Below are 13670 nucleotides of genomic sequence, written 5' to 3'. Positions count from 1 at the left end.
TTTTGCCAGCAGTCTGCAAGTGGATGAGTAAAAGCAGGCCTTGAACTAGAAAGAGATGTAGATCCTGTGGTGACCAAGACTGCAGCAGAAGATGCTGAGATGGACATGTAGCTCTGTTTTGTTTGATCCTTATCAGCATTGCGCATTTCCTCCATCCGTGGGGGGCACAGGTGTGAATCTGGTAGTTTCAGGCAGGAAGGAGGTGGTCAGCAGGAGGTGATCGCCCCTCCATACTGCCACCGGTGAGGCTGCCCCAAGTGCTGTGCTCAGTGTTGGGCCCCTCACTACAGGAAGGTCACTGAGGCCCTTGGAGCACACCCAGAGATGGGCAGCAAAGCTGAACAGGGTCTGGAGCACAAGTCTTATGGGGAGTGGCTGCAGGAATGGGGAAAGAAAAGCTTTGCAAAGAAAAGCTTTGAGTCTTAAACAGAACAGAAATGTTGGGACGACTCCTGTCTGAATTTACAGTTGAAATCTGAATCAGACCTGAAAGTGAGTCGTGGCTGGGTGTGGGTGATGGTCATCAGGCAAGAATGATGCGAGGGGCAGCCCTGGGATCCTGGTCCTGTGATGTGGGTGGAGGGGTGGTGTAACGGGAGACACAAGCAGCACCTCTACCCGTCCACATGTGCCGGCTGAAGGAGGCAGAGGACGCACAGGTCGTGCCACGGGCCTGTTGCTCCGGGAAAGCCCAGGTGGCCACGCGTGCAGAGGCTGTGCGTGCAGGAGACCAGCGATGCCAGTATGAGGATGCTGAGCTCGGCTGGAAAGAAGAGCTGGGGGCACCAAGGGGAAGCGGCAGGTGGGATGCGGGATGCGGGCGGGCACGGGTGCCTGCAGCGCGGTACCCCGCCAGCGGGTTCCGAGCCGGTGCCGCCCGCGGGTCAGAACCGAGCCGGGGCGGGGCGAACCGGGCGGGGCGGGCGCGGCACCTGCGTGCTGGGAGCGCGGCCCCGTCGGCGGAGCCGCGCCGAGCCGAGGCGCTGCTGGGAAGCGCATCCCGCCCCGCTCCGCCCCGGCCGCCGCGGCCATGACCGACAACATCCCGCTGCAGCCGGTCCGGCAGAAGAAGCGGATGGACAGCAAGCACCGCAGCGGGTGAGCGCTCCGCGGGGCGGCTGCGCGAGGCCGGGGCTCCGCTGCCTCGCCGTGCTGCTGCCCGTGTCGCGGTTCTGCTCGGGGCCTCTGCGGGGCGGGGGTCGCCGCTGGGCAGCGGTTGAGGGAGCGAACTGGGAGGAGGAGGAGGAGGAGGAGGAAGAGGAGAAAAAGGAGGAGGACGAGGACGGAGCTGGCGGCCGCTGACAGGTCGTTCCCGGCGCCATTGCCGTGGCACGCCCGGCGCTGGGAAGGATCCTGCCGGGCGGCCCTGCGGAGCCGGGGCTGGGGCAGAACGGGGCCTGCGATTATCGAACCCACGAACCCACCGCTGGGGGTCGGCGGGCACGGAGCAGCGCTGCCGGAACAGCCGTGTGAGAGCCGGGAGCTGCGGGATGGTCCGTGGGAGCGGCTCTGCCTGGGAACGGTGTGCGGGGCTGTGCCGAAGGTCTCCGGCTGAACGCTCTGTAACTGTATCAGCGAAAGCAATACAATATCCTTATGCTGGATGTTGCAGTGGATGTGTTCTGCCGGTGCTTCCAGACAGGAAGCTGAGTAAGAATGAATTTCGGTGGGAAATGACACTGCCTGCAGACGGCTTGGTGTGCGCGGGGCACCCGGGTTACCCGGCTGTCAGGTTGCCGTGCAGAACTTGGCTCTGCATTGGATGTGTTTGTAGGCGCGGTGAGTGATGCTAGCAAAAGAAAGCAAAGCCTCGAAGGAAATAATGCCTGCTAGAACGAGAGGAAATTGTTATTTTCCCATTGTTTGTTATGGTTTGGGTTGATGGCCTTCATTCAGGTTCCTCTAATTGAAGTTATTGTACTTAATAGGGAGCAATATAATGAATACTAAACTATCAGCACAGTTTCTGTGAGCTGATGTAGCAGTGTCTGTGGCAGTTAAGGCTGAGCTGGAAGGTACGTGTGATGCAGCACAGAACTCCCAGCCCCTGCATGACATGCGCTGCTGGACAGGTTCCACAGGGTGCAGCCACCATGGCATTGAATTCAGTGATGTGATTGAAAAGGCTCAGAGAGAGGAGGCAGCGGCAGCCAGAGAAATTTCTCAAAGCTTCTTGAATCTTTTTTTTTGTCAGAAAATCTCTGGCACATCTCTACTATGAAGTGGTTGATAGTGGCTGGCAGTAATAACCTCCACCTAACCCAAGCTGCAGCTCAGTGGCATCAGACCTCAGCTGGTGTCAGCAGACACGCAGAAGCTGCTTCTGTGCCATCAAGAAATGCTGGCAGCCTGAAGTTCTGAAGGAAGATTACGTGGGGTTTTTCTTAATGGCAGTCTGAATAACTTGGCTGTAGGTTTTCTGTTTGGGTATTTGATTGCTTCCTGGGAGCTTATGTCTTGTTTGTCTGATTATTAGGCTGTAATTCAGTCAAATGACAGTGTGGGTAGCAAAGCACTGAGGTGGAGGAATCCAAAGTATTATGAGCAACTGCAGGAGGAGTCAGTCAGCAGGCCAGGGCAGGTCCTGGGGTCAGGTCTGGGATGGAGTCTGGGGAGCCCTGCGCTGTCATCAGGACCTTCCTCCTGTTTCCTCTGAGAAAAACACAAACAAAGGCATTTGCAAGTCATCTTTGTTTATACATGTGAAAATCTGCTGGTAACCAAGCTGTGAAAGGCTTCATTTTAACATAGACTGACTGCAGTTTCTAGCATGTCTGCCTTTTTCCCCAGTGGGGGCAAGTTCTTAGACAGATTTTGCTGGCTTGGTGTCTTCTGGAGTGAGAAATAGATTTAATTTCATGGACTGAATGACTTCATAGAAAAAAATAAAAAAGGAATAAATGCCCAATTCTCATACCTAATTCTCATACAGGCAGCAAAGGACAGGTGTCATCTCAATGCTGCTTTGATTACAGCCTCAGCTTGTAGTGTGCTTTGAAGAGCAGCCAAGGAGGAACTCGTACAGTAGCTTTGCAGAGATGAATAATGGTCCAGACAGCTGAGATCTGTGTTAGTGAGAGAAAGCATGTGCTTAATAAACCAATGGGAGTAGTGGTTATCTGTTCCGCAGCATAACTTTCATGTGGGCCTTCCTGGCTGTTGTCAGAGAGCGTGTGCTCTCTGTGCTTTGCAGCTGTACTCCATGAATTCAGCCACGTTTCCCAATGGCCTTGCAGCACTCTGAGGACCACTCAGATGTGTGCCAGTTGGGAAGGGAGGATGGCACAAAGTGGTGGAGGATGGCGGTGTGGCATGGGAGCTTCCCGGGGTGAGCACTGATGGGAGTGAGCTGCAAGCTCCCGAAGCCCTCCAGGCACTCCTTTCAGTGCACAGCAGAAGTTTTTCCCTAAATAGCTTATGGTCTCAGTCTGCAATCCTGCAAGGCTTTTTTTGAACCCAGCGAGCTGCTGTGCTCACCATGCCTCTGCAATGTGAAGAGGCCTTGATCCAGGAATGCGGGAGGGAGAACAGGGAATGAGACTGGGGAGGAGGAGTTTACAGTCCGTGTTTGTGCTCTATGGGTCTGCTTAAAATGGCAAATTCCATTTCAAAGTCAGCAGAGGGAGATGGGAGCTCCTGGCCACCTGCAGACGGGTGTGCAGGGCTGGGCTGGGGTGCTGGCGGAGCTGGGCAGTGTGCCTGCCTGGCTTGGCTTGGTTCATTTGTTTTTAATACCAGTAGGAAACTGTTTATATGCATTTAAAATTCTGATATGCAGGAGGCTGGTTTGTAGGTTGCAGATCCTTAACAGTGTCACCTGTGAGAAACATGGAAATGTCATCTGAGAAATGGGATTGTTGGAGGAGTGATTAAATATATGGATGAGCTTCAGCACTGTTTGGACTAAATGTACTCCAGTTTTAGGAAAATGTGGCACTTTTCCATTAGTTTTGTTGTGCATTCGTAAGCTTTTTTTTCATTTTCTCTCTAAAATGTTTCTCTGTCCAACATGCTGCTTGGTGATGGCTGTTCATCACGCATCTGACAGTCAGTCTGTTGTATTACTGCTGCTTGCATCATTGCTGAGAGTGCATTTCTGTAGTGCTCCCTGTGATTGCACAGTGAGCCCCCGTGACCTTCAGCAGCTCCTGTTCATTTAGCTCCCAGTGCAGGTGAAGAGCTACACTGCCTATAGGACTTGGAGTCTGGGAGGCAGTTCATTTCAGAAGAGATGCTCCTGAGCGATTGTCCTTTAGGGTGATTTCTGAGTCTGGGGTTTTTTTGTTTGTCAAGCTGTGATTTAGAATGTGAACAACGTAACACAAGGGGAACTTCTTCGTTTAAGCTGTCTTTGTAAACATTTTCATGTTTGTAAAAGTTTGCCATCCTTGCACATGGGTGTCCCAAGTCTGACACGTAGCACTGCAGCGCAGGAGGGTGCACACAGACATGGCTGTCCCTGCTCTGTGCAAGCACTCCATGCCTCTGGGGTGCACATGGGAGGTAACAAGTGGCGTTTACTCAGCTTGCAACGTTGGCAGTGTAATACAGAAGGAGTCAGGTAGTGAAGTCATCCTGCCTGCACGTGACCCTGGGCGGTTTGTGGGATGTGCCATTGGTCTGTGGAAGCACTGAGTGCTGCTGCAGCCACTCCTGTTTGCGTAAGGCACCCTGTAAGGACTGAGGATGGCATACGAAGGGTTTTCAAACAGAACTTGTGGGCTTAGGTATGCATTCCTCATTAATGACAGCATCAGAGTTGAAATAAGTACAATGACACTTGAATTTTTTTTTTCTTTTCTGGGGAAGACATCTGAAAGAGTGGTCAGGCGCTGCAGTGGGCTGCCCAGGGAGGTGGCGGAGTCACCAACCATGGAGATGTTCAAGAAACATTTAGACATTGTGTTGAAGGACGTGGTTTAGTGAGAATTATTGGTGACAGCTGGATGGTTGGAGTGGATGAACTTGTAGGTCTTTTCCAGCCTTGGTGATTCTAGGATTCTGTGGTCATTCTGTGCTTAAGGGATGTCTGTGTTCCTACCAGCAGCTCTGTTGCTAGCAATGTGCCAGGCCATGCATTCACTGGCACTATTGGTGTGCAGGAATAACTGTTGCCTCTGACATGCTGCACCCTTCTGCTCTGCATGCCCAGCAAGGCGCAGCAGTGCGGGCAGTCTGCGGGACAGAAGGGAAACAAGATTGGGGAAAAAGAGAGGGTTAAATGCCATCCTGGGGACGTGCTTTGGTTTAGAAAAGTAAGAATTAAAAACGTTCTCTTTGGGGATTTCCCTGGACATATGTGAGATAAAGATCAGCCTTCATTGCCCTGCATGCTTTCCAGCTCAGAGCAGTGGGGCGGTGCCTGGTGGGATTCCTGGCTCTGCAGCTGAATGCTGTCACAGCACACAGCTTGGTCATTGCTGGTTGTAGTATTGTTGGTATTATTTCACTGGTTGAAAGTTGTTTTGTTTTCTTTCTGACAAATGCCTTTATGTTGCTTAGAAGCCATGTATTGGAAGGCTGTGTAGGAGACTTTGTAGGAGAAATGCTGGGTATTCTTAATTCAAATGTTGATACTTCTGGTACTTGCCTTTGCAAACTTGCTGAGCAGGAAGTTTTTCCTTTGTTTGCCTGATGAGGTCTTAGGTTTGCTTTCCCTGTAATTCAGGACATTGCGAAAGCTGTGAGTGTGGCAGGGCAGGAATTTCACAAACCTGCGACTTTTCATGGCAGATCCTTCCATGGCCTTTGTGTCTGTACTTAGAGCTGGTATTTTTAGGTGCATTCTCAAGCCTTATAGTAACACATCGTTTGTACATTAAAATTCCTACAGCACCGAGTGTCTCTGTGGTGGGAATGCTCAAGGCGGTTGTGGCTTCTATTGCAGAACACATGTGAAAATTCGGGTCGTTTCACTTTTGAGAAGTTACGTTGCACTTCCCTCCCTTCAGAGTTGCTGTCAGTACTGGAGCTTGCAGTGCCCTTCAGGAAGGAGCAGTTGTAAGGGTTTTGCAGTGCTAGCTGTTAACTTCCTTCTAGGTTGACAGCACTGTAATGGTGTGAACAGCCGGGTGGAGCACACTGCTCTGAAGGTGGAATGTCCTGCTTACCTGGGCTTGTTCTCTCACTGTTTTCATGCACATTCTAGACTAAATATTCTGTAAGTTACTGAACTTAACGTGACTGGAAGTCTGCTCTGGAGGTTTAGATATTGGCTTGTCAATCTGCCCAGACGGCTGGAAATTTCTCCGGAGCACACTGGTGTAAATCACACTGTAAAAACTACCAGCCCAAGTAAAATATCTGTTAAATGACAGTAGTAGGCTGTTCAAGCTTCGTCCTATTGTAAATATTTGGATGTAGGTACCTTGCTCCTGTTGCTGATGACTAGGATCCCTAAGAGAGGCCCAGCCTACAGAATAAACAAAGGTAACTGGTTTCAGATGGCTGGAAGGGCTGAGTGGTTCCCACCATAGCTGGAAGCACGTCTGAATGAAGCTGTGAATACCAGCCTTGTTCCTGTGGGCAAAGCCTCTTGTTTGGATTTCTATCATTCTGAGTTCACTGTAGTTAAAACATGAGATGTAGGCTAATCTTGTGTGATTTCCTCCATTACAGAAAAAAGGGATTTTTTTTTTCTATAGACCTTTCTATTTTTTTATTCAATCTGAACATCACCGTTTCATCTGTTATCCTTTCAAACTTACTTGAGAGGCAAGTAACTGGTAAAATGACTATTTATCTTAGTTCTTCATCTGCAAAGGAAAAAGAGAACTCCCAATTAAAAGATACCGACTTAATAAAATATATAAAATATGAAAATATAATGAAATAAAATGTATGTAAAGTTTGTGAATTTGAGTGTCTCACACCACCATACTGTTTGCTTCATGTTGCAGACAGCTTTTGTGATGTGGGTATTGTACACAGTCATGGGTGGGAGAAAGATTTTTCTCTCTTGAGTTTTGTTAGTAAGACAAAGGTAAGTTTGTAGATCTGACCTGCTGGTTGGTGAGGAGGAGAGCTCCTGGTTTACAGGTGGTTTAATGTGGTGGAAAACAGTAGCAGATGAGAGGTGGCTGATGGAGGATCCTAGGCTGTTTGTCCTGGCAGGTTCAGAGGGCCTGGGGTGTGTGTGAGAATCATGGTTAAAGAGTAACTTCTTATTTAAAATCAGATGTTCCTCTCACAGGTGCTGTGAGTGCTTACGATGCTGTGGGAGAAGAGACCCAAGGCCTCGTACGGTTTGGCTTGGCCATCCAGAGAAGAGAGACCAGAGATACCCCCGCAATGTTATCAACAACCAGAAATACAACTTTTTTACGTTTCTCCCTGGGGTAAGTGTGAGGAAAGGTGCTTCCTGTCATCCTACCCAACACTGTGCCCAGTTCCAGCGCTGTTACGGTAGGTGAGCACAGAAGCAAACGAGTGCCATCTGCATTTAAGGGGTTAAGGGGATTTGGTGCCTCTCACCTGCCACTGCTGGGGGAGCAGCCTGCTGTGTGGATGGGCAGCAGCTCCTTGCTGGAGCAGCTCCATCATCCCTGCTGGAGCAGCTGGATCATCCATCCGACACTTCTGGTAGCAGCAGCAGAAACAAGTCCAATTCTGCCCACTTTTAAAGTCAGAAAGCGGTCTCTGGTTGAGCCAAGCTTTCTGAGTTCATTGGCTTCTTCTGATGGTGTGATTTTTTGCAAACCAAATCCTGCAGCTAATGATGTTGCTGTTTGCTACGAGTGTCTCTTTGCAGAGTGAAGATAGTCAGAAGTTTAAAACCAAAACAAAACGACTTATTTGTGTTAATACTTGGGCCTGGCTGCATGGCAGTGTTATCCAACCAGGATACCATCAGCCAGGAAGAGTAGGTTGATCTTTAGAAAAGAGTTTCCAGGAATACTTTAAGACTACCCTAAGTGGCCGTGTATGTATGAGCAGAAATGTTTCAGAGCATTAGTGCAACCTGTATGACTTCCAAACTCTGTTATTGACCTCTTTTCTCTTTTTTTGTGTTTTTGCTAGGTGTTATTTAACCAGTTCAAATACTTCTTCAACCTTTACTTCTTGCTCTTGGCCTGCTCTCAATTTGTTGTTGAAATGAGGCTTGGTGCGCTCTACACATACTGGGTTCCTCTGGTAGGTGATTTGAGGTTTGTTTACTTAAGAAACTTTCATTTCTTGACACAATTTCTTTTGCTGCCCTTTCTCCAGGCTGTAAGTTTGTACCTTAAATCATTTAGTTAGCTGGCTGTTTCAGGCCCTGCTCTGTACATGTCACACAGATAGCTGCTCTGGCTTTGGGCTCTGTTTTATACAGCTGCCCCTGGGGTGTGAGAGGTCTCTGCCTCTACCTTGTTCATTCAGTGGGATGCCAGCAGAGACAGAGCTCTCAAGCACTGCGCGTGGTGACTGCAGAGGCATCAGGACTTTGTGTATAAAGTGGTGAAGTAAGTGGGGATCAGAATAAATACATTGCCCTGCTGATTTGTGTGTTGCTCACAGCTTCTCCGAAGGCAGGGTGTGCTGGTGGAGGGTCTGTGAGGGCATCTGGCCCTCCCAAGGAGCCCAAGCACTGCGAGCCCAGACCAGCCTGGTTACTGCAGCGAGGGACAAAAGGGCACCTCTCTGAAGTGACCTTAAAGAGTGGCCATATGCGCAACGGAGGCAAATTATGCTCTCCTGCCAAACAGTTTGACCTGCAGTTTAGGCGTAGGTCAACAGACTGATTCATGGTTTAACCACATTGTGCAAAACAAATGAGAGAAACCTGAGAAACAGCCCTGCGTGTAAAATAACTGCCATTTTTTAATATAAAAACCATATATATAAATATAGAGAGACAAACTTGTGTAGCCTCGTACCTGTTCAAGGTGCAGATACTCTTTCCTTCCTCTAAACGTTTGCCCTTTTCTTTTGATAGCCACATGTTTCATCTGATCAAAGGAAATCAATAATAATCAGTTTTGAAGCAGAAACTCATATGCTGTCAAAGGATGTAATGAAGAATAGTTGTGTGGGGCTGTTAGATCTCTGAACTGCACTGCATGAACCAGCCAAAACTGGCAAATGCTTTCATATAGGTAGCTGTATTTTTTCCCCAGCTTTTATCCAAGTACAACTGTTATTTCTCTCTTTATGCAAATATCTTTCCTGCTGCACTTCAGCCTATAGTGTTGCAGGATAACTTTGATTCTGATCCGACTGCTGCTCTGAGCAGAAACCAACTCAGGTTGGGTTCACTCACCTTCCTGAGCTTTGAAAACTTTGAGCTTAGAAATAAATCCTTTTTGCTTTAAAGAAGCATTTTAAAAAAATCAACTGAGATTTGATTATGGCAGCACAGTGCTCTCAGGCGCTGTTTGTTTGCTGTTTTGTGAAATGGTTGTGATAAAAAGTCCATGGCTCTATTAAGAGGGGCTGGGCTGAGGAGGGGCAGAGGGAATTTTTCCTGCCTTTCAGGCTTCCAGTACAGTGAAATCCTTGGCGTAAATCCAAAAGAAGTAAAAGTGCAACTTGAGGACACGGCTGCCAAGGCTCTGTTTGTGCCAATGCCTGGATCGCACTGCTCTCTCTCTCAAATTAGTACTTTTAATTCCGTTTGCAGTGCGAATCCAACAAGAATTTCACCAGATCCTATTCTATAAGTACACAGGAACTCCCTTTCTGGGTTTGTGCAGGCAGTTGTGACTTGTCTGTGCCAGGTGAGCAACTGGGGTTTGGCTCAGGAGTGGCCAGAAAACAGCATAAGAAAGGTTTTTGTTCACCACTGGCTGCTAGTCCCAGGGCTGGGGATAGGATGACCTGTGTGATGGCATGGTAAGACTGCACATGTGGGAATATTTTGAGGTCATTATTTGAAGACTCTTCAAGCAGCTAAAACATAAGCTGAAAATTCCAATGCTTTTTTTTTTTTCTTTTTCTTTTTCCTTTTTGAGAAGCAGGTAGGACTTTCTAGCTAAGCACACAGATGCAGATTGCACATAGGAGAGAAATGTTCACTGCTTTCTCAATTTGTTGGTTACCAGAATGAAAACTTCCATGGTGGTGTAAAACAGCACTGTGGGGTGCAATGCTTCTCTGAAAAGGTTACCTGATGGCTTCCCAGTTTCAGCATTTGCAAAAGCAGCATTGAATGCATTAAAGAAAATAAAAATAAAAATAAATAGCCTTTCCTAAGGACTCTGCATGTACAATTTTAGTTAAGGGAATCAGACAGGTGTGTTGTAAAGTCTGACCTGTACAGGTGATCCTCATCATTCTCCATGTGCCAGAAACGTTGCTTTTATTTGTGGCAGGAACCTTCATTCTCAGTTAATGGATGGCATCACTACTGATGAATACTTTGCACGGCACCTGTTAGAGGCAGATGCTTTTCTGCTGCCTTTCCATCCACTCTTTGCCCTGTTCCCTTTCAGGGATTTGTGCTCGCTGTTACCGTCATCCGAGAGGCTGCGGAGGAGATCAGGTGTTACATGCGCGACAAGGAGGTGAACTCACAGATCTACAGCAAGCTCACGGGGAGAGGTGAGTGCTGGGTGGGCTGTGTGGGGCTGTGCTGGGAGCTGCACGGCCCAGGCACTGCTTGGCTGCCTGCAGGAGCTGCCCTGGGGCTCACCGTGCAGCCTGCAGCTGCTTCCATTGGGTTCCACGCAGCTGATGGAAGCTGCATACTCTCAATGTTCTCAATTCTGGCATGGGCCAAACCTTTTCTCCAGGTTACTGTTCCTTCTTGGTAGATTTGAGTAAGCAAAGGAAATGAAATCGGATGTGAATCACCTTGGGGTTCAGAGGTGGCTTTTCCCAGGAGGGAAACATGTTTTCCTTTCTGCAGAGAGAAGCGGTGCAGGAATGAGAGGAGGGAGGCAAACACTGCAAGCACAAAGTAGGATGAAGCGGGCTGTAACAGATGCGTGCTCTTTGTGTTGCTGCTGTTCTCCTCATTTTCTCCTGTCCTTCCTGCCTGCACTTCTTGCTTGGTCACAGTGTGGGTGAGAGAAGCAGATATACAAACAATTCCTATAAACTTGCAGTTCATATTCCTTGATGGCAACAACAACCATGTGCCAAGGGAAGTGAGGAGGATCCACAGTGTCAGATTATTTGCACAAGCATTTTACCAAGAAATCAAACCTCAGTCTGTGAAACTGTCAGAAAACTGTCCTTTCTGCAAAAGGAGATTCAATGTGTGAGGGTGGAGGTGGGCCGTGTGGCCGTGCCCAGGTCTGGGAACCCTTCCAGCATGCCTACTGCAAACCAGAGTTCAGTGCAAGCACTCTGTCCTGATGGAGCTTGGATGTGCACATGTTATGTTTCAGGCGAATTGCTTGACGTACTGACACACTCCATCCCTTGTTGAAATGCAATACTGGTTGAGTTTCATAGTTCTTCTGTGACATGCGTCATGCAAGCTTTTTACCATACCTTCTGTATGTTTCTGTAAGCAGTGACAGATGCAGTTCCTCAGTATTGATAATATCTTCTCTTATTTTTGTTTGCATCTTCTTTAGCCCCTTCTTCCAGCAGTGAGGAATGCAGAGCCCTCACTTCCATGAGCGCAGGCTGCAGCTCTGGTGCTGCTTGCTGCCTCTGCCTCTTGTTTAGGACTCTGTCACACATAACAAAGGCATTTAAATTCTCATTTGAAACATTGAATGCTGCCTTGCTATAGTGGCTGCTAATACTGTGACAGTGTTGGTGACGCCATGGCTTTGTTTTTAAGAAGGGAATTAGCTGAATTTAAGCAACTTTTTTATTTTCAAGTGTCTTTGCTATAAAAGTTTACAGCCCTGAAATAAGATGCAGTGCACGAGGTGTTAGAAGTGCACAGCTTCCAACAATTGCGCTTCTACACTTTTAAAAAGCTTGCTTTTTAAAAAGTGATTGCTTAGGGCTGTGTATGTTTCACATGCTGGGAATTATGAGACATCTCCAAACTGGGGAATCTGAGTTCCTGAATATTAAATCCTCTTTTAATAACATGTTCTTACTACAACACTTAAAATGCTTGGCAACCAACAAAAGCCTCACCCGAGAGGGGTATACTACATCTATTTAAAAATATAAAAGAGTTGCCTTCTGGATTCTATTCAGTGATCTATAAGGGGCCTGACCTCTCCTTCAGTTCTTTTCATATTGCTATTACGTTTCCCATGAATGATTTCCCTTCCCCCAATCCTTTAACTTCTCTAATTTTGTGAAAGAACCCAAGGAGGATTGGCAGCTGGGCAGTGGTTGGAAATCCTAAGCCACTTTGTTTGTTATTAGCACACAGTTGGTGTAGAATCAGCAATGAAACCCTCGAGCAGCGTAGGTGAGAGCAGGAAAAGCACAGAAAATTGTGATTATCAAGTTGGTGGGGGAGCAAAGCCATTTTCTGTCTCGTGCGAAGTTCAGCGTCTGTCAGTAGTTGAGCCTTTCAGAGGACGTGAGCATCCACTTTTGAAAAGGCCACCACAGCTGAGAGGCGTTTCTGACCGCAGCAGCAGTGTGTGATGCCAGCATGGCTGGGGGTCGATGGTGGCTTTCTGAGTGCATGTGTCTGTGAGCAGCAGGAAAAGGTGGCTAACTTTCCAGCAGGAGCTTCTTTAGGTCAGAGGTAAAAGCAGCAAATGGCAAAGTTGGAGTTAAGTTGAGAGCAGCTGAACGTAACTGTTAATTTTCAGTGCGGCTGGGAAACTCTGGGTAGGACTTGTTTTGTTCTTGTTTCGCAGCACAGTTTGTGCTTCGGGATACTGGCACAGCCCTGCGGTGCAGAGGGGCGCTGCTCAAAAGCCCTCTGGATTGTTGCTGGCTGGTTGAAGGCTGACAATAGTTCCACCGCTAAAGCCAGTGCTTAGGAGGGGGAGATTAGGTGAGGCATGATGCTGAGCACTGCTGCTCTTGGAGATCGGCAATAATGGATCTAATGGCTCTGTAGCTTTCTCCGAGCTATTTTTATTTCCCCCGAGTAATTGCACTAAGCTGCCATTAAGGTGACTGGAGAATAGTTTTCCCATCTTCAGCCTTACTCCCCCACAGCAACATCAAGGCTGAGAGTACATTCTCTGGTGTAAATGAAGTCAGGGTGACTGAAGCACAGATGTGCATAAACATACTGAAGAATCAATCAACAAAACTGCTCGTGTGCTGTTCTGAGTGAGGGTGCAGTGAGCACAGATATGAGGGCTCCAGTCCCCTTGCAGCCCAGCCCTGCTCCTGTGTGCAGAGTTTGTTGGGTGCTGGGGTTGCTCACCTTTGTAAGCCTTGCCAAGCTGCTTTCTTTGTAGAGAAAAGATGAGAATCCTCTTTGGATCGCGTTTTATTTTGAACATGGTTGCTGAATTGCAGTGTCTGTAGTGTTCTTGGAGGGCAGTGTGATGCAGGGCAGGCAGGTATTTTCTGTGTTGTTTTAACATCATAAGACAAATCGCTCTGAACCTTTTTTCTCCTCCACCATTACGATCTGTTTACGTTCCAAAATGATGAACCAGTGGCTTGTAGCTTTTTTTTTTTCTTAAATAGAAAGCTCTTTCTTTAAAAGACAGTTGTTTGGATTGTAATAAAAAATAATCAAATTTCAATCCCCTATTCATAAACCTACAAACCTCCTTGTGTTCAGAAGGCTGTGTGCTGACTTTCTGCATGATAGAAAGCTTAGAACCGTGCTCACAAATTCTTGGTTTGTTTTTCTTCTC

The 13670-nt window shown here is 47.8% G+C and overlaps 1 protein-coding gene across 1 annotated transcript in view; it reads left to right on the top strand.

Annotated features, from left to right (window-relative positions):
* Window positions 1–952: 952 nt before the first annotated feature.
* Window positions 953–13670, top strand: part of ATP9A (ATPase phospholipid transporting 9A (putative)) — a 52511-nt gene continuing 39793 nt past the window's right edge. Inside the window, exons 1-4 of the mRNA XM_048963426.1 lie at window positions 953–1098; window positions 7193–7337; window positions 8020–8133; window positions 10413–10521. Coding sequence (XP_048819383.1) covers window positions 1031–1098; window positions 7193–7337; window positions 8020–8133; window positions 10413–10521 — 436 coding nt within the window. The 5' untranslated portion in view covers window positions 953–1030. The remainder of the gene's footprint in view (window positions 1099–7192; window positions 7338–8019; window positions 8134–10412; window positions 10522–13670) is intronic.

This window comes from Lagopus muta, chromosome 16 (assembly GCF_023343835.1).
Source record: "Lagopus muta isolate bLagMut1 chromosome 16, bLagMut1 primary, whole genome shotgun sequence".
Lineage (NCBI taxonomy): Eukaryota > Metazoa > Chordata > Aves > Galliformes > Phasianidae > Lagopus > Lagopus muta.
This window is presented reverse-complemented; position numbering and strand designations above follow the sequence as displayed.